The sequence below is a fragment of the Phalacrocorax carbo genome, chromosome 8 (genome assembly GCF_963921805.1).
Source record: "Phalacrocorax carbo chromosome 8, bPhaCar2.1, whole genome shotgun sequence".
Classification (NCBI taxonomy): domain Eukaryota; kingdom Metazoa; phylum Chordata; class Aves; order Suliformes; family Phalacrocoracidae; genus Phalacrocorax; species Phalacrocorax carbo.
The window spans coordinates 24,060,234-24,077,891 of NC_087520.1; the positions used below are offsets into that span (position 1 = coordinate 24,060,234).

General features: G+C 58.7%; 2 protein-coding genes and 2 non-coding genes across 5 annotated transcripts; 3 read left to right on the plus strand and 1 right to left on the minus strand.

Annotated features, from left to right (window-relative positions):
• The first annotated feature begins 4,495 nt into the window (after positions 1 to 4,495).
• LOC135314755 (SNF-related serine/threonine-protein kinase-like) lies at positions 4,496 to 9,934 on the plus strand. Of its 2 annotated transcripts, none has more exons than XM_064459195.1 (6): positions 4,496 to 4,555; positions 5,381 to 6,003; positions 7,484 to 7,625; positions 7,796 to 8,008; positions 8,122 to 8,250; positions 8,371 to 9,934. In XM_064459195.1, the coding sequence occupies exons 2-6, from the start codon at positions 5,415 to 5,417 to the stop codon at positions 9,209 to 9,211; spliced, it is 1,914 nt and encodes a 637-aa protein (XP_064315265.1). In that variant the 5' UTR covers positions 4,496 to 4,555; positions 5,381 to 5,414; the 3' UTR covers positions 9,212 to 9,934. The 2 variants fall into 2 exon arrangements, with proteins under 2 accessions (XP_064315265.1, XP_064315266.1); XM_064459196.1 differs by having other exon boundaries at positions 8,395 to 9,934.
• An 843-nt stretch (positions 9,935 to 10,777) lies between these two features.
• TRNAK-UUU (transfer RNA lysine (anticodon UUU)) lies at positions 10,778 to 10,850 on the minus strand. Its single transcript has one exon. It is a non-coding gene; the product is annotated as a tRNA-Lys (tRNA).
• Positions 10,851 to 11,219: 369 nt separating this feature from the next.
• On the plus strand, positions 11,220 to 11,291 carry TRNAH-GUG (transfer RNA histidin (anticodon GUG)). The gene has a single exon. It is a non-coding gene; the product is annotated as a tRNA-His (tRNA).
• A 762-nt stretch (positions 11,292 to 12,053) lies between these two features.
• On the plus strand, positions 12,054 to 16,779 carry SETD6 (SET domain containing 6, protein lysine methyltransferase). Its single transcript, XM_064459197.1, has 9 exons — positions 12,054 to 12,127; positions 12,347 to 12,445; positions 12,559 to 12,703; positions 13,343 to 13,484; positions 13,809 to 14,003; positions 14,167 to 14,290; positions 14,577 to 14,757; positions 14,985 to 15,127; positions 15,646 to 16,779. The coding sequence occupies exons 1-9, from the start codon at positions 12,101 to 12,103 to the stop codon at positions 15,955 to 15,957; spliced, it is 1,368 nt and encodes a 455-aa protein (XP_064315267.1). The 5' UTR covers positions 12,054 to 12,100; the 3' UTR covers positions 15,958 to 16,779.
• The last annotated feature ends 879 nt before the right edge of the window (positions 16,780 to 17,658 follow it).

The following is a 17,658-nucleotide window of genomic DNA, read 5'->3' on the forward strand; positions in this document are numbered from 1 at the left end:
TCCTGGCCAGCGTCAGCCTGGCCTGGCCCCCTCCTCCACCCCACTGCCGTCACCCACGAGCAGCACCACATCAATGAGGAACAGCCTCTGCCAAGTCAGCTGCCACGCTGGGCTGTTTGCTCTCTTGGAATTGAGAGCCTTTCTTGGGTCACTGCACACCTGGGAGCTTCAAGTCAACTCTCCAGAGCTAACACACGTGCCGTGGGGCACCCCACATACAGGCACATTCATGATCTGACTGCAGAGGAGTTTGAGCAGCAGAGGATGGACTGAGACTCAATGTTTTCTGCAGCAGTTCAGGGTCTCCCTGCCCCACGCACAGCCTTCAGCAGCCTCCAGACCATCATGGTGCTGTGCATTCACCACCTGCACATGCACAGGATGCAGCCAAAACATCTGACATAGCTCCTGCCGGGCACTTGCGCTCACAGAGTGTGGAAATGGTGCTAGTTTTAAAGACCAGAAGCTAATACTAATATTTACCACCTGGTCTGAATCTGAGCTTGGGCATCTGACCAGGACCTTGCAGACAAGAGCCAGCACTGGGATGTCATAAGGTCCCCGAGTACCACTACAGAGGCAGCCATGCAACCACCAGCAGCTCCATCCCATGCCTTTTTCCACAGCAATGCCAAGGACAGCACAACTCATGGCCCAGCACCTCCCTGCTTCTTGCCCAGCTCCCCTGTAATGCATCCCTCTCCCAGTCCTGCTTTCTCGCTCTGCTCTCCAGCCACTAGCCCTTGAGCTGTGTTTCCATGCCCAGCCTTACAGGGAGGTTTGCAACACACAGGCAGGAGCCCAGGGGACAGGCAAGAGTGATGTTATGTAGTTGAAACACACGAGACACATTGCATCTGGAGCAGCTACAACAGAAATCTCCCCAAAGTCCCTGGGAAATGACAAACTGCTTTGCTACAATTCCTTTTGAAACCAAACCACAGGGTTTGGGCACAATAAACAAACTTGGGGCTTTGAGAAGATAAAGCGTAATGCAGAGGCTGGTAGAGAGAGCAGGCATGGATATGATTTTGCTTAAGGACTGCAGTGATGGGTTGGATGTCACAGCCAAGACCCTTGCTGGGGACTCCAGCCCCTCTGAGCTACCCGATTACCTGAAAAACGTACTGGTACTTCCCTGCACAGCTTCTGTGTGGGAAGCGTTTGGGTGCAAAGCCCCACTGCCTAGGACATGGCCACCATCATCAGGAGATGTCATGTCCCCCCACCTTGGACCAGCCCGAGGTTTTTGACCTGCCCCCAGTGCAGGGTTTGCTCCCCGCTCATGGGAGGAGGGTTTACTCCCCGCTCCCACAGGAGGGAGGAAGGTGAAGGTGAAGCTGTAATGCTGAGAAGAGGATGAGTCCTGGGCTGGAGTGAGTGGGCTTGGTGGGGAGGAGGACCACAGCTGGGGGAAGGACCGGGCAAGAGCAGATGCTGCAGGGTCGGGCTGTGGGCTTTGGGGGCCTGAAAGCTGTAGAAAGCAAGGGGGCTCTTAGGGAACAAAAGAGAAGGGACCCCCAGCCCCTGGTTGCTGCCAGCAGCTGAGTCCTGTGAAACCCAGCACCTGCTGCTTTGGCAGCCTTGGGGTTCCAGCCCTGCCTCTGGCAGCCCAGAGCTGTGCCAGCCACTCTGCACATCCCCAGCCCTGCAAAACTGCCCAGCTCTTTGCTGGGAGAGATCCCTCTGCACCATGGGGAGCCCCGCAGCTGTGGGTGTGGGCACCCCAAACGCCCCCAGACCCTTCCCATTGTAAGCACTGACCTCTCCGAGTGGAGAGGGGGCTTGCCACTCGCTGCTCCACCAAGCTCGCTGGGAGCACCGCTACCGCTCTCTGCCTCGATGTCCTCCTCCCCACATGCTTACTGGGATTTATATTGGCTTTTTATTAATTAAGTGCTGCAGCCACATGACCCTGCTGACTACCAGGTAGGTGGGCTTCTCTGGAAACCAGGCTTTGTCTAAATGGAGAGGCAGTGGCGGGGCGATGTGTGGGAGGGAGGACTACTCTGGACTCCGCACAGCTGCGGGGAGGAACAGATCCCCACTGGCCCCAAGCTCCCAAGTTTCTTGGGAGCGATCCCCACTGCCCTTCCAGGCCTCTTCCCTTTCCAGCTGTGCCTAAGCAGCGCTGAGGCTGCAGCCAGAGGACACCTCCTGGTTCCTGGCTAGAGAAATACCAGGGTTGCAGGCTCCTCACTAAAGACACACTGAGCTCTCTACTGGTATTCAAAGGGAATTTTGCCCACCCATAGCTACTGGCAGACACCCAGCCATAGTCCAGAGCCTCCAGAAGTCCTCCAACACCTGACCACTCACTATCTGCAGATTCTTCAGGTTCCCATGTGTGCTAGCTGCATTTCTCATTCATGTATCCTTTGGAAAACCGGCAGCTCCCCAGAGCCAGGTGCTCTCAGAGGAGCTCCTTTGTGCATCCTGGGCTCGGCTCCACTGTGGGAAGGAAAAAACTGGCTGCTTGGTTTTCCTCAGCCCTGACACCAGCTTTCACAGCCATCATATGTGGCTCCGTGAGATTCTTGGTGCAGAGACCTCCAAGGGCCACTCCAAAACCCAAAGGCAGCTGCAGCCAGCCCGGTGCAGCCTCAGTCACAGGGACAGGTACTGGTGGAGGTGGCGCCTTGGCAGCCTCTCACCAGCCAGGGCTGCAGGGGACGAGCATTCTGGGTGCAGCATCCCAGCGCGTCGTGCGCTTGTTCTTGCTTTTTTGACTGAGGGCTTCAAAGCAGTGTTGGCATGTATACAACAGGCAATTGTGCAAAAGGTTATGGACCTGCAGCATGGGTGCAGCACCTGGCACCCCATCATGAGAAGGACCCGACCCCAACACACACGGGCTGCTCACAGAGCCTCCACAGTCCCCTCCTGCACTGACAGCAGCAGATCTGAGAGCTGTTTGCTAGAAACCCCAGTGCCAGAAGCCAGAAAGGAATCACCTTGCCATTCAGATCTCCAGATGGATATACAGGGTGGCTGATTGCCCAGGCACCCCAAGTCCCAGAGGCTGCCAGCTCCTCTGCTTCCCCACCAGCATCTCCCTCCACCACCCTACAGACTTCCCGCTCCCAGGTTAGCAGCTTGGCCAGGCTCCTTTTGGAAACGCCTGTGCCCTCGGGTGGCTTGAGCCCTGCAAGGAAACGGGGGGATAAGGCAGGAGAGGGGTTCGGTGGGCTGCCATGTACCCAGCAAGGGAGGCTGATGGCCTGGACTCTGCCCTTGCCAGGCTGCTCCCAAACCCTGCACAACCAGGGAGGACCCCCCAGGCCTCCCACCATGTCCCCAGTGGGGTTTGAGCCACCGCTCCTGGTGGCAGCACCAGCCCTGGGGCTCTTTGCAGATCCCCCTCTGCCCCTCGCGCACCCTGTCCCAGCACAACCTGATTCCCGCTGCACCCGAGGGCTGGGCTAGCTCAGAGGGGACAAGGCATGGGACCGGTGAAGGGCTCATCTGCTGTGCCCCTGCTCCTCTGGTGGCAGGCAGCTGCTGGAAACACACAGAATCTATCTGGGTTCCCGAATGCACAGCACCCAGCCAGGCCCCCCTGCACAGCACCCAGCCACCTCCTGCACGCTGCATGCCTGGCTGAACCCTCATCCTGGGTTAGAGGTGGGTTTGGCAGCCCCCCTCTTCCCGTTCCCATTCCCAAAGCCCAGGTGGGTGTAGAGTGCCCCATCCAGCCCCTTTTCTGCAGCAGGAACTGCTGGCAGCTTGATCCTCCCAGCTCCTCCATCCCCAGCCCTGGGGGGATCAGGTCCCCAGTCCCCACTGCCCCCAGCTGACGCCAGCTTCCGAGTGCAGCCCTCAGCCCGGCTCATTAGGGCCTGTTTGCAGCCTGCGGGGCCGTGGGCGGAGGACTTCTGGGAAGGCATTAGCAGGAATGAGGGTGGCCGCGCTAAGAGCTTTTTAATCTGCAGGAGCAACGTCTGCTTTGTCCGCATCCCTACGGCCAGTAACAAGCTAAATGAGGCGGCTGGCTGCTTGCTGGGCTGCTTCCAGGAAAAGAGGGCTTGTGGCAGGGGGAACAGGGGGCGAGGGCTGCGCCCCCAGCCCTGGCTCCATGCTCCCAGATCCCGAGGTGGCAGCGGGTCTATGGCACAGCAGAGATGGCAGGGGTGGGCAGGAGGGCAGCAGCCAGGGCCCCAAGGGATGCACAGGGTGGGAGGCCAGCCCACGGTGGGACCCTCAGGAGGCAAGGGGGATGCCAAGCCCGGGCTGGCTCATTTAGCTCATTACCAGCCCCTGGGGTGGCTGCCCTGATTACCGCTAACAGCGCCCCGGTCCCTGCTGCCCCAAACAGGCCCTAACGAGGTGGGCTGAGGGCCCCGCTCGGGGGCTGCCACCCGCTGGGGGCAGCGCAGGCCCCGGGGCCTCCGCTTGGGGAGGTGCGATGAGCATCGCCCCGGCCTCAGCCCTGGCGGGTGCCGGGCTGGGCCCTTTAAGGCGCGAGCCCGGAGCCGCCCTGACGTCAGTGGGGCGGGCGCGCCCGGGCAGCCGCAGCCCCGGCGGCCCCAGCTCCGCCGGCACCGGGGGGCCGCGGGTGGGTATGGAGGCGTCCGGGGAGCCGGTGTGATGAGGAGGGGAGGTGGGGTGGGGGGTGTCCGGGGTGCTGGGGTCTGGGGGGGGAGTATGGGGGTGCCCGGAGTGCTGGGGGTCTGGAGGTTGGCAATATGGGGATGCACAGGTTGCTGGGGAGTAGAGGGGAGGGTATTAGGGTGCCCAGGGTGCTGGGGTCATGGGGACCTGGAGGTGGGATATGAGGGTGCCCAGGGTGCTGGGGTCATGGGGACCTGGAGGTGGGATATGGGGGTGCCCAGGGTGCTGGGGGCCTGGAGGTTGGTGATATGGGTGTGTCCAGGGAGTTGGGGAGGGGAGGCGGCGTTTTGGGGTGCCACAGGTGCTGAGAAGTGGAGGTGAGGGTATTGGGGTGCCCAGGATGCTGGGGGTCTGAATGTTGGCAATATGGGGGTGCCCGGGGTGCTGGGGTCTGGGGGTGGGAGTATGGGGGTGCCCAAGGTGCTGGGGTCATGGGGACCTGGAGGTGGCATATGGGGAGCCCAGGGTGATGGGGGACTGGAGATGGGGTATTGGGGTGCCCAAGATGCTGGGGAGTGGAGGTGAGAGTATGGGGGTGCCCAGGGTGCTGGAGACCTGGAGGTTGGAGATACGGGGGTGCCCAGGGTGCTAGAGGTTGGTGATATAGGAGTGCCCAGGGTGCTGGGGAGTGGAGGTGGGGGTGTCCAGGGTGCTGGGGTGTTGGGGACCTGGAGGTTGGGTTTTGGGTGTGTCCAGGGTGCTGGGGACCTGATGTTTGGTGGTGTCCCAACCCTCCACATTGCTCAGCAGCTCCCTCCCCCTCCAACAGCACCCGATGCCCATCCCCGCCTGACACCACTATCATGGCTGGGGCGCAGGGCTGCAGCGAGGGGAAGATCGCGGGGCTGTATGACCTGGAGCGCACGCTGGGCAAGGGCCACTTTGCAGTGGTGAAGCTGGCACGGCATGTCTTCACCGGGCAGCGGGTGGCCGTCAAGGTGATTGACAAGAGCAAGCTGGCAGGGGAGGCGGCGGGGCAGCTCCTGCAAGAGGTGCGCTGCATGAAGTTGGTCCAGCACCCCAATGTGGTGCGCCTCTACGAGGTCATTGACACCCACGCCAAGCTCTACCTCATCCTGGAGCTGGGCGACGGCGGGGACATGTTCGACCACATCATGCGGCACGAGGGCGGGCTGGCCGAGGCGCGGGCCAAGCACTACTTTGCCCAGATCGTCCATGCCATCTCCTACTGCCACAAGCTGCATGTGGTGCACCGTGACCTCAAGCCCGAGAACGTGGTCTTCTTCCAGGAGCAGGGGGTGGTCAAGCTCACTGACTTTGGCTTCAGCAACCGCTTCCAACCTGGCAAGATGCTCACCACCAGCTGCGGCTCGCTGGCCTACTCAGCGCCCGAGATCCTGCTCGGGGATGAGTATGATGCCCCGGCTGTTGGTAAGGGTGGCAGGGCGCAGCCACAACTGGCACTCACCCTGGAGACATGCCTCCCTCTGTCCCTTGCCTCGAGCGAGGTCCTGCCAGCTGGGTACCACCTCGCTTTTGGCTCCTTACCCTGGGAGCACCTGTGGCCCGGTGGCACTGCTGTCCCTGCATGGAGGAATCCCATCCCTTGGGTGCTCAGCTGCTCAGCCCTGCTCTGGTGCAGGGTGGTCCTCCCTGCAGAGACCATCCCTGCCACCACTGAGGTCCTGCAAAGTGATGGTTCATGCCAGCGAAGGGAAAACACCCAAGCAGGCCGCAAGCCTGGCATGGCACCCGCCAGGGCTTGGGAAGAGCAGTGAGAGGGCGCAGCCCCTGGCAAACCAGTGCTAGTGGTTATTTTGGGGTGGGGGGAGGCAGTGTGATGCCGGAAGGAAACCAGCTCAGGATGCTGGTGTTTGGGTGGAGGAGCTCTGAAAGTTTCCTTTGCTCTATCCCTGCCCTGAAAATCACTTCCTCTCTGTGGCTTCCAGTGCCCTTCCTCCCCTGGAAGGGGTCCGGGAAGATCGTCCCAGGGTGTGGGGAGCTGGCCTGGGGACACTGAGAGGCTCTGCTGGGAGAGAGGGGATGTGGGAGGGAAGCGGGACCTGAGCCAGCTCTGCTGGAATTTGGGGCAAGGAGGATTTAGCAAAACAAAACAGGAGTTCTTAAAGGAAAAAGTCCAGAGTCAGCTCAGGGAAAAGGCGTCTCCGGAGTTAAAAACAGGGATGACTTGTAGACAGTAGAAAAATAAGCTGGTGGCTCTGTAAAGGGAAATGTAGAAAAGTATCACAGGTGAGAAATATTTTAAATGCCTGCATTTGACTTAAGAAGCTGAAGGTATTAACAGAGAGCCCCGGGGCGTGCTCAGCATCCTAAGAAAGCACTTTTGCAGAGTGTTTGTGTGCTTCTCAGGAGTGGCAGGTGGAGATGCCACTGCCTCCGTCCCTGTCCCCACCACAGGGCAGCGATCACACTCCAGCTGGTGCCTGTAGGCAGCTGGAGAGCCCAGATCAGTGCTGTGTCCCTGTCCCATTGCTGTGGTGTCTCCTCCGGCACAGCCACCAGTGCCCGGATGGATGTGGTGGGGTCTGTTTGGGAACTGGGAAACTGAATAATGACGTGAGATGGTGTTGTGGGTGGGTCACTGGGGAGGACAGAGCTCAGGACCTGACCTGGCAAAGGGGATAAGCCCTCAATTGCTTTGGTGAAGCCCCTTGAAATCTGTGTGGATGTGGGGATGGGGGAGGTCCTTCCCCACCTTGGTGGTGCTGTGGTCCCCCTGTCCACTGGGCAGGACCTGGGAGCTGTTACCTCCAAGGAGCACCCCAGTGAGCACTGGTCTTTGCTGGATCAACACTGGGGGCTGGTGGGGTGGCCCACTGGGGGTCCTTGGGGTGGGGATGCTCTCCTGGGCCACAGCGGGTACAACCTGAACTGCTGCTGCTTCTTGCAGACATCTGGAGCCTAGGGGTGATCCTCTACATGCTGGTGTGTGGCCACCCACCCTTCCAGGAGGCCAATGACAGCGAGACCCTCACCATGATCATGGACTGCCGCTACACCGTCCCATCACACATCTCGGCACAGTGCACTGAGTAAGCGCCTCTCCCCACTCCAGATCCCCCCAGACCCTGACCTGCTGCCCCTGGGGGTGGGCACTCAGTCCCTGGGGGATGCCTGGGAGCTGGGGGAGGGGTTAAAGCTGCCATGTCCAGGGCTCACATGCTGCTGCAGGATTGCAGCATCACCCCCTTTCCCCCTGCAGTCTCATCTCCAGGATGCTGCAGCGGGACCCAAAGCAGCGAGCCTCCCTGGAGCAGATCGAGGGCCATGCGTGGCTGCAGGGTGTGGACCCTTCCCCCGCCAGCCGCTGCCTGCTGCCCCTCACCTCTCACAAGCGCGTGTCTGAGGAGGAGCATGAAATCATCCTCCAGGCCATGACGTGCGGGAACATCGCCGATCGGGATACCATCCAGGAGTGAGTGATGGGGCGGGGTGCCAAAGGTGGGATGCCGAGATGGGAGCCCCTGTGAAGGGCTCCAGGGGTCCCCCTGAGCACATCCCTCATGCGCTGACATGAGTCCCATGCAGGGCGCTGGAGGCCGACCGTTACAACCACATCACAGCCACGTATTTTCTGCTGGCGGAGAGGATGCTGCGGGAGAAGCAGGGCCACCGCCTCAGCCTTGTCTACAACCTGGCCAAGGAGGTGCATAGCAGGTGGGCCTCCTGTCCCATGTCCGCTCCTGGATCCCCAGCGCAGGGTCCTGGCTACTCCCCTGTCCCCTTCCTCACCACAGCCCTTGTGTTACTGACACCTCCATCCCTCCCCTTTCTCAGTACCAACTTGTCGGACACATTCAGCCCCACAGGCAGCACTGGTAGCCTCTTGCCCTTCACGGAGGTGCCAAGCAGCCTCGCCCTGGGCTCCCGGCGGCTCCCCCTGCCCACTGGAGGGGACATGGGCAGCCGGCAGCCCCCTGGGACCCTGTTGAAGGTCCCTGCTGTTGACACCCCCATCACCAAGAGCACTCCGGCCCTGCAGCAGATCTGCGAGGAGGAGGAGGAGGAGGAGGAGGAAGAGGAGGGAAGGCCCAGTGCCATGGAGAGGAAGAGCAGCTCGCTGAACCAGGAGCAGATGCGAGCCTTCCTACGCTCCCGCCGCCCGCCTGGCCGCAGGGAGGTGTGGGGGCCGGGGGCTGAGCTGGGGGGCTGGGGCGGGTGCCCAGGTGTGGCCTGGGCTGGGAAGGGAGTGTGTGAGGGCCGGGGTCCCCTGGCAATACGTGGGGGTGGAGCAGAGTCCCCCAGGAGGGAGGAGGATGTGGAGCTCAGGGGCTCCTCAGCAGAGCTCCCTGGTAAAAGGGGAGCCACCCCATCACCCCATAGCAGCCCTGCCAGGGTCCCCCAGGTGCTGGGGGCAGAGACGACCCCTGCTGCCCTCCCAGGCCCCACAGACAAGTTCCTGGCACCCAGGTCACCTGCCAGCCCGGCCCTGGGGGGCACCGACGGGGGCACAGAGAGTGTGATCAAGCTGGACCCAGGCAAGAGCAAAGGGGGCAGCCTGCGGGACAGGCTCCTGCAGTTCCCGCTCTGTGAGAAAGCCCTGGCCTTCAAAATCCGGCCAGGCTCCAAGGAGAGCCTCCTCTCGCTGGGGCAGTTCAACTGCTGCCATGTCATTTAAGCCCCCAGTGCGAGGGTTCTGGCCTCTGGGAGGGTGCCTGTTCCCCAGCCTTTGTGCCCCACAGAGCAGCGACCCTGGGGCTGGCAGGGGGGGCTCAGTGCTCCTGCTTTGTTACCCGTGGTGGCCACCCCGCTAGCACCCACCCTGGGCACCTGCTGCAGGGCCAGGCTGGGCCAGACCCCTGGGACAGGAGTGCCTGGGGGAGGGTGAGGCAGGCTGGGGTCTGTCCCTGCACCAGCCTTTGTGTCCCCAGAGCCCTGGGGCAGCTCCATGGCCCCCTCAGGGTTGGCTGAACCACGGCACATTTTTTTAACGACTAGAAATAATTTTTTTAAATAGTCTATTTTAATGTAATTAAATAGAGATTACTATATCTCCCCAAGCCCTCCTGGGGATGGCAGCTGCCCCCAGCCCCAGCACCAGGTTCTCCTGCCCACAGTGGCCATGGGGCGATCACTTGTCTGCCTGCAGCCCCCCCGCTGTCCCCCAGCCAGGGCCAGGCGCAGCCCTGCCCGGAGCTGCGCGTGACCCGAGGCCGTCCCCTCAGCCTCCCCCGTAAATAAGCTTCCTATTTATTATCGCTTTGTTTTCTTGCTGGCAAGAATGACGACTGAGGCGTGGGCCAGAGCTTGGCCCGAGCTGGGCTGAGTGCACGTATGGAAGGGATGGGAGCCGCTGGGAAGCAAAGTTCATTGGGCCAATAAAAATTAGCTTGTGGGTGGATGCGCTTGCTACGTCTTGTTCCCAAAAAACCCCGCCGTCCTCGAGCCCTGCAAAGGCTGGGGCACCAGGGGTGGGGGTGGGGTCCCTCTGCACTGCGGGGGCAGCAGGGGAGCTGGTCTGGGGGCTGTGCAGTGGGCACGGGCTTTCCCTGCCTAGGGATGTTATTAGCACTGCCTGGCCGGTGTGGCCGGCCACTGCCTCATCCCTTTCCCTGCGGATGGAGGGGGTGGGGAGTGAAGCTGCTGCCGCAGCCCCTTCTTTAGGAAGTGAGGTTTTTGGGGAGCATGGCGTGTCTGCGGCTGTGTCTCAAGGCAAAGCAGGGCTTCAGCCTGCACCTGGATGGGGCCTGAAATGGGACTCCTGGGGGACACAGAGGAAATAAGGCCAGGGAGGAGGAACACGCAAAGGTGCAGGGGGGGCCTAAGGGGTGCCAAAGGGCAGGCAGGGGTACCCCCAAAAGCTCCCCAGCCCCTAAGCCTAGGTGGGGGCTGCCTGCCACCCTGAGGCCACAATTCCCACCCAATTCTCTTCTCCAGCCCTGGCTTCCTTCCCTTTTTCTTCCACCCATCCTAGCTCTCCCTCCTGTTGCATCTCCTGCCCTGTGTACCCCCAGATAACACCCTTACCTATCCCTGTCATCTGACCTGGGATCCCTGGTGACTGGAAGGAGAGTGGTGTCCTGCAGGTGTCAGATGGGATGAACCAGTGCTGGAAAAATCCCTGGGGAGCTGATGGTGAGAAAAGAAGCAGGGGAAGGGGCCCCTGATGAGCCTGCAGCCCCCTGGAGTAGGTGCTTCTCCTTCCCCTGAGCTCCCCTTCTCGTCTCCTAAAGGATAAAGCCTTTGCCTGAACAGGGGCTTGAACCCTGGACCCTCAGATTAAAAGTCTGATGCTCTCCCAACTGAGCTATCCAGGCTCCTGTTGGGGGTTTTGGGGGATGCTCAAGACAGGCAGCGAGGACCCCACTTCATGGCATCACTGGAGGGACAACGTGAGGGCTCACTTTGACCTCTTCCAGCCCTGCAGCGCCCCAGCGAGGCTGCCTGTGCATGCCGGGCTCAGCACCCGGCTTCTGGGCACGGGATGGACCCGCTTCCCGCCGGGGGACTGATCCTGATGTGGGGACACACCCCGGGAAAATGCCAGTGCTGAAGGGATGCGCCCGCGGGGAGGGCGAGCAGGGTGCTGTGGGGGCGGCTGTAAAACCCCCGCTGCCCCCCAGCGCTCAGTGAGGGAGGCCGGGGGCTCCGGCCGGAGGAGAGGAGCGGCAGTGCGGGGCTCAGTGGCTGTGATCGTATAGTGGTCAGTACTCTGCGTTGTGGCCGCAGCAACCTCGGTTCGAATCCGAGTCACAGCAAGGCTTTTGCCAACAGCCGCGTGCTCCGAAAGGCCGGGCTGAAGGTGCGAGGGAGGTCTCGGCTGCCAGGAGGGTGGTTTGCAGAGAGGCCGTGCCCTAGGAGGGGCTCCCAAAGGCCACCCTTCCTTTTCTCTTTCTCCCCTTCTCTGCTCCATGGGGAACCCACCCAACCAGCCCAGCCTGGCTGGGATGAGGCCACAGAAGGTTAAAGTCAACCCCAAATTCTCATGGGGTGGGGGAAGAGCCTCATGGGGCCTCATCAAACCCCGTGTGTGTGCTTATTGGCTTCATTAAGAGCAACCAGAGGGCACCTGTGCTCCCTCTTGATGGGGCAGGATTAATTAGTCGGGGAAAAAGAGGGAAAGCCTTGGGAGGGAGCTCAGCAGGTGGGGTTAGCGGTGTGGGTGGGGGGACATTGGCTGAGGAAGGCCATGAGCTAATTATCCCGATTAATTAGAGCCCGCTACTTTTCACCCACATCTGGCAGTGTGAGCCCACCAGCGCCCAACCGTGGAGCACAGCACCGAGACACGGCCCCACGGCAGTCACAGAGGCACCAGAGACCCCTGAGGTGCAACAGAGCCCTCAAAAACCTCCAGGCCCCTCAGAGAAATCCTCTGAAGTCCCCCAACCCCACCGCGACGCCCTCCGGGAACCCCCGGCCCCCCAGAGAGGCCGGGCCGCCCGGCGCGTTCCGGCCCCCGCCCCTTTTGGCCGCCATCAACCGGCCTGCCAGGGGGCGGAGCTCGCCCTTACCCGGAAGTGCCCGCCGTGCGCCACGTGGCCAAGGACCACGTGTTGGCAGCGCCATGGCCTCGGCGCCCAAGAGGCCCAAGGTACCGGGGGACGGGACGGGGACACGGGCCGGCTCCGGCGGGGGTCACGCCGGTGGCGCTCCTTCCCGCCCCCGCGTGTGGTGGGGTCGCGGTACTGTTGCGTGGGCGGTGGGTGCTAAGGGGGATCCGGGAGAGCCCCCGTCGCTCCCTCCCGCTCCCCTCTTTCCTGCTCCCTCGAGTGCCGCCGCGCTTCACCCCCCCCCCCGCTTTCTTCCGCAGGTGGCTGCCGGGAGTAGCGCCCGAGAAAAGGGCAGCACCGACCCCCTCTCCGGCTTCCTGGAGTGGTGCAGGCGGGCCGGGGTGGAGCTCAGCCCCAAGGTGAGGCAGGGGCGGGCCGGGGGGGGAGCTCAGCTCAGCCCCAAGGTGAGGCGGGGGCGGGCCGGGGCCATCCCGCGCTCTCCTGACGGGTCGCTGCTCGCCTCTCGCCCAAGGTCCGCCTGAGCAGGGAGGGGGCGGTGGCTGGATACGGTATGTTGGCAACCGAGGAGCTGGCGGTGGGAGAGGTCCTGTTCACCGTCCCTCGCGCGGCGTTGCTCTCCCAGCACACCAGCTCTATCCAGGCGCTCCTGCGGGACGGTGAGTGCAAGCAAAGGCTGCCCTGTCCCCCTTTCGGGTGAGGTAGGAGGGCTGCTGTGCCTGCCTCAGCAAACACACCTCCATTGTCCCTATTTTTTCTTTTTAAAGGAGTAAGATGTGTGATGGGATAAAGCCTAGGGAAGGTTGCTGCTTTGCTCAGGATGCTGGAACAGGGAGGCACAGGGCTGTTTGACACCAGGTAGGAGAGGGAGCCTGGAGCCATGCTGGGCCCTGAGAAAAGCCCATTACTGCAACATCTCTATTCTCTTAAGTGATAACTACCCATATGGGCGTGCTTTCCTTGAGGCCCAGGACAGGCATTGCTAGGAAAAAGAACAGTTCCTTTCTTGCTGAAGGCACCCAGAGGCTCAGCATGAGGTTGGGGAGGCAGGGCGGGGGGGTTCTGGCTCAGCCATAGCTCCAGGGCATCAGCTTCTGCTTCTGCTGCAGCTCAAGAGAAACCCAAGTCCAGAGTTATGGAGTACTTATGGAGTACAAGCTGACCTCCCCAGCCCAGGCTGAAGCCAGGCCAGGAGCTTTGGAGGGTCAAGCTTTGGTTCTTGGAAGACTTGTTTTTAGAGGAAAGGACCAAAAACCTCACATCAACTTACCTTTTATCCATTGTCTCTGGTCCCTTAGCCCAGGAGTCCCTGCAGAGCGAGTCCGGTTGGGTGCCTCTCCTGCTGGCCTTGCTACATGAGTACACAGCCAGCAACTCCCACTGGCAGCCTTATTTCTCCCTCTGGCAGGACTTCAGGAGCCTTGATCACCCCATGTTCTGGTAAGGTGAAACTAAGCAGTGTCGTGGGGTGGCCCAGTGTGCCAGCTGAATGCAGGGGCTGCTGCCCAGGAGTCTTGCTTGGGGTTGGGTGTGGGCCTAGCACATGGGTTCAGCCCTCAGTTCTAGCCCTGTGCTGTCAATGGCAGTAGCCTGAGGGAACGGCCGCCCCCCCCCCCCCCACCCCCGGGCTGGAGGTGGCTCCAGGCACAACCAGAAAACAGGAATCTGGAGAGCACAAGGAAGCTGAGATTTTGAAGGAGAAAGTTTATAGACCCTTCTCCCTGGGGCAGGTGGAGATAAACCCACTGGTTTTCTTGTCACCAGGCCTGAAGAAGAGCGAGCGAGCCTGCTGCAGGGCACAGGCATCCCGGACGCAGTGGACAAGGACCTGGCTAACATCCACCTGGAGTACAGCTCCATCATCCTACCTTTCATGGAGTCCCACCCCAAAATCTTTGACCCCAAGCTGCACACGCTGGAGTTGTACAAGGAGTTGGTAGCATTTGTCATGGCCTACAGGTGAGAAGTAAGGGCTTTGCTCCAACGAGCAAGGGGAGAGAGTAGGATCACAGGAAACACAGGCTGTTACTTATGTTCTTGCACAACTGCAGCATTTTAAGTATAAGGTGAAGCTTGCCCTGCAAGGTGTAAGAGTGGCTTGTCTTCATCTCCCTTGCCTTAGCTTTCAGGAACCTTTAGAGGAAGAAGATGAAGATGAGAAGGGGCCCAATCCTCCAATGATGGTGCCTGTAGCAGATATTTTGAATCACGTGGCCAAACACAACGCCAACCTGGAATACGCTCCTGTGAGTGCAAAGTTGCTCTGCCAGGCCTTGTCAGTCTGGCTCATCTTGCCTGCGCTACCGCTCCCAGGGGCCTTGCAGCAAGGCTGGCTCTCTGAGCCCAGGGCAGCGAGCCAGTCTGGCCTGGATCTCATTAATATGAAGCTGTTTTGCTCAACACACTCCCCTGCTGCATGCCTGGCTTTAGCTAGGAAGATCTTGGCGACTTTTGAGCCTCTTTGAAACACCTTGTTTCTGAGCAGCAGGATCACGACAGCTCTGAGAGCCTCCTCTCTCTCCCTGCTTGCAGCAATGTTTACGAATGGTTACAACGCAGCCCGTCAGCAAAGGACAAGAGATTTTCAACACATACGGGCAGATGGCCAACTGGCAGCTCCTACATATGTATGGCTTTGCAGAGCCATACCCTGGCAACACCAATGACACAGCCGACATCCAGATGGTGACAGTCCACAAGGCAGCACTGCAGCGTGAGTGGTGCCTACTGCCGCTTTGGGAAAGAATGGGGCAGGGATCTCTCTTAAATAGGAATGTAATGAAACAGGGATCATGGGTGACATAGATAAGCCTGTTCCTCAGTATTTTGGGTGCTGGGGCTACACCTTTGTTTTCTGCCTCCTGTTTCCCCTTCTCCATTCACCACCACCTCCTCCACCGCAACCTGAGTTGGGTTTGCAGCTCTGCTGTCTTCAACCAGGTGCCAAAAGCGAAGCGCAGCAGCAGCTGGTCTCAGAGCAGTGGGACTTCTTGTGCCAGCTGGAGATGGTAGGGGAGGAAGGCGCCTTTGTGCTTGGCTGGGATGAGGTGCTGACAGAGGAAGAGCTGTCCATGACCCTGAAGGTAAGCACTCCCAAGCAGTTGAAGAGCTACAGGAGGAAGAGCAGAGACCAAGTGTACTGCAGCTCTGAAAACCAGTGTGCAAAATGGTTCAGTGAAGGGGGTGAAAGCCTGTAAAGGCATTTTGGTACTAACACTCCTGCATGGAAAGTGGTAGTGGATGTGGTTGCCCATCTCCGCAGGCTTCAGGTGCTATTACTGTCATCTTAGTCTCCTGAACTAACCACCCCTGTGTACTTATGAACTAGCCTTGAATGGCTCGGTTGTTCTAGAGTGCTTTGCAGGTGGCAGCTGAGGTGTCCTTTAAGCCTGTTCCCAGCACCCAGGTTTGCTGTTTGAATGTTCTTCTAACCCCCAAGTTACTTGTGATTAGGTATCTAAGCCAGTTTTGCTCTCTCACCTTTTGTGCAGCTGAGGAATAATTCACCTGCTCCACATGGGTCTGAGACCACACTTCAGTAGAGAAGAAAGCCTGATTTATTCTCAGAGCCACTGACTCCTCTTTGCCTGTGCCATTACAGGTGCTGTGCATGTCAGAGGAAGAATTCAAGGAGTATAAGGAACAAGGTGGCTGGGAAGATGACAGTGAGGAAGAGGAAAACTCTAGCCTTTCTTACGAGGCTCTCTCCAGACTTAAACCCCCTTGCAAGATGCTCCTTTATGACAGTGTGCTGCTGACCCTGGAGTCCTACAGGTCAGACTTGAAAGCAGAGCAGGACTTGCTAAATAACAAAGAGGCTTATGAGAAACTGAGTCGAAGGGAACAGCAAGCTTTGCAAGTGCGCTATGGACAAAAACGGATCTTGCATCAGCTCCTAGAGCTGGTATGCTAGAAACCTTGTTGCCTCTGGAAATGAGCTGCCTAAAACTGCGCTCAGGAGAGGTCAGCCTTTGGCCACCTCTTCTACAGCAGCAAGAACAGATGGCAAGATTAAATATGGGTCCACTTGTCCCTCAAACGGCATGTGGCTTTTTAGCTACCTCTACATAAACAAAAAAATCTTCCACAGCACAGGAGTGGTTTTGGGTGGCCTTATTTAAAACTAGAGGTCTGGTGCACACCTTCCACCTTCTTCTAGAGGACTTAAGTGCACCCTGATCTCCTAGTTGCTGCTACATGAAGACAGAGAATACAGAGTATTCTGTACTCTGTCAGAATAACAAGTGGGTTCCCTCATTTAGCACTAGAAATTTAAGGCAATAACTACTCCTTGTCCACAGGAAGAGGACCAAAATCCAGCTGGTAACTTTTACCTCACAGAGGTTCAGAGTAAATACCTGGCATGTGGAGAAGCTGCCAAACAAAACTTTTCACCTGTATTTTGTTAATACTGAGAATTTTAAAGAGTACAAGCCCATGCATCTGGTTTCCATGTAGGCCCAGTATACAAGGTATTTCCTTTTACCTCTGTAAAAGGCATTTCTGTATGGGCTTGAGTCTACTCTATAAAGAAGCACCACCACAGTTCTGCAGCTGCTGTAGGCTCAGCATTTGATATACACCCTCCAGTTGATACAGCTCTTCCCTGAACTCAGGCATTGCCCTGTATCACGTTTAGCATAATAAAATTTTTTGCCTCAGCAGTTTTTGCATAACAGAACACTGAGGGTTTAGAGGACAACCTATATTTAGTAAAGACTTTGTTTCTTACCCACGCAATGCTGTCTACTTCAACAGGGTGCAAAGCCCCATCTAAAATGGGCAGGGGGGAATCTTTGCCACTGCTGCAGTTAGAAGTGTTACAAACAAGCAAACCCCATGTACGTTGGAGAACAAGTCTGATGAGGAGCGGCTGAGGGAGCTGAGGTTGTTTAGTCTGGGGAAGAGGAGGCTGAGGGGAGACCTTATCGCTCTCTACAGCTACCTGAAAGGAGGTTGTAAGTCCCAAGTCCCTAGTGATGGGATGAGATGAAATGGCTTCAAGCTGCATCAGGGGATGTTTAGAGTGGAGAGTAGGAAAAATGTCTTTACTGAATGAGTGGACAGGCATTGGCACAGGCTGCCCGGAGAGGTGGTGGAGTCACCATCCCTGGGGGTGTTCAAAAACATGCAGACTTGGTGCTTGGGGACATGGTTTAGGAGGCATGGTGGTGTTGGGTTGACAGTTGGACTTGATGATCCTAGTGGTCTTTTCCAACCTCTGTGATTCTATGATACTTGTGTAAATAAAGGTCCGCTTGACCCTAACTTCACCACTGGGTGGTTCAACATTATCTAGGATACTTTTCTCCCCCTTTTCAGCAGTGTAATGCTGTATTAGAATCCAGTCTGCCATGTTGGCTCTTCTCTTCCTACAGCAGACTGGATTTCAAATTAGGCACACAGTGGATCGAAAGGTTAGTCTTCACTTAAACACAAAGCACATTATACCCAGAGCCTTTGCTGGTAAGGACACTGGTAATCCTTGGGGAGCTGACACCAGCAGAGTATACTTCAACAGTACCAGCCGCACATTCCTTACCTGCTAAGAGGATATCAAGTGCTGCAGCCTCCATCCTACCAGCCCAACTTGTGTTATCAGGATCTTGGCAGA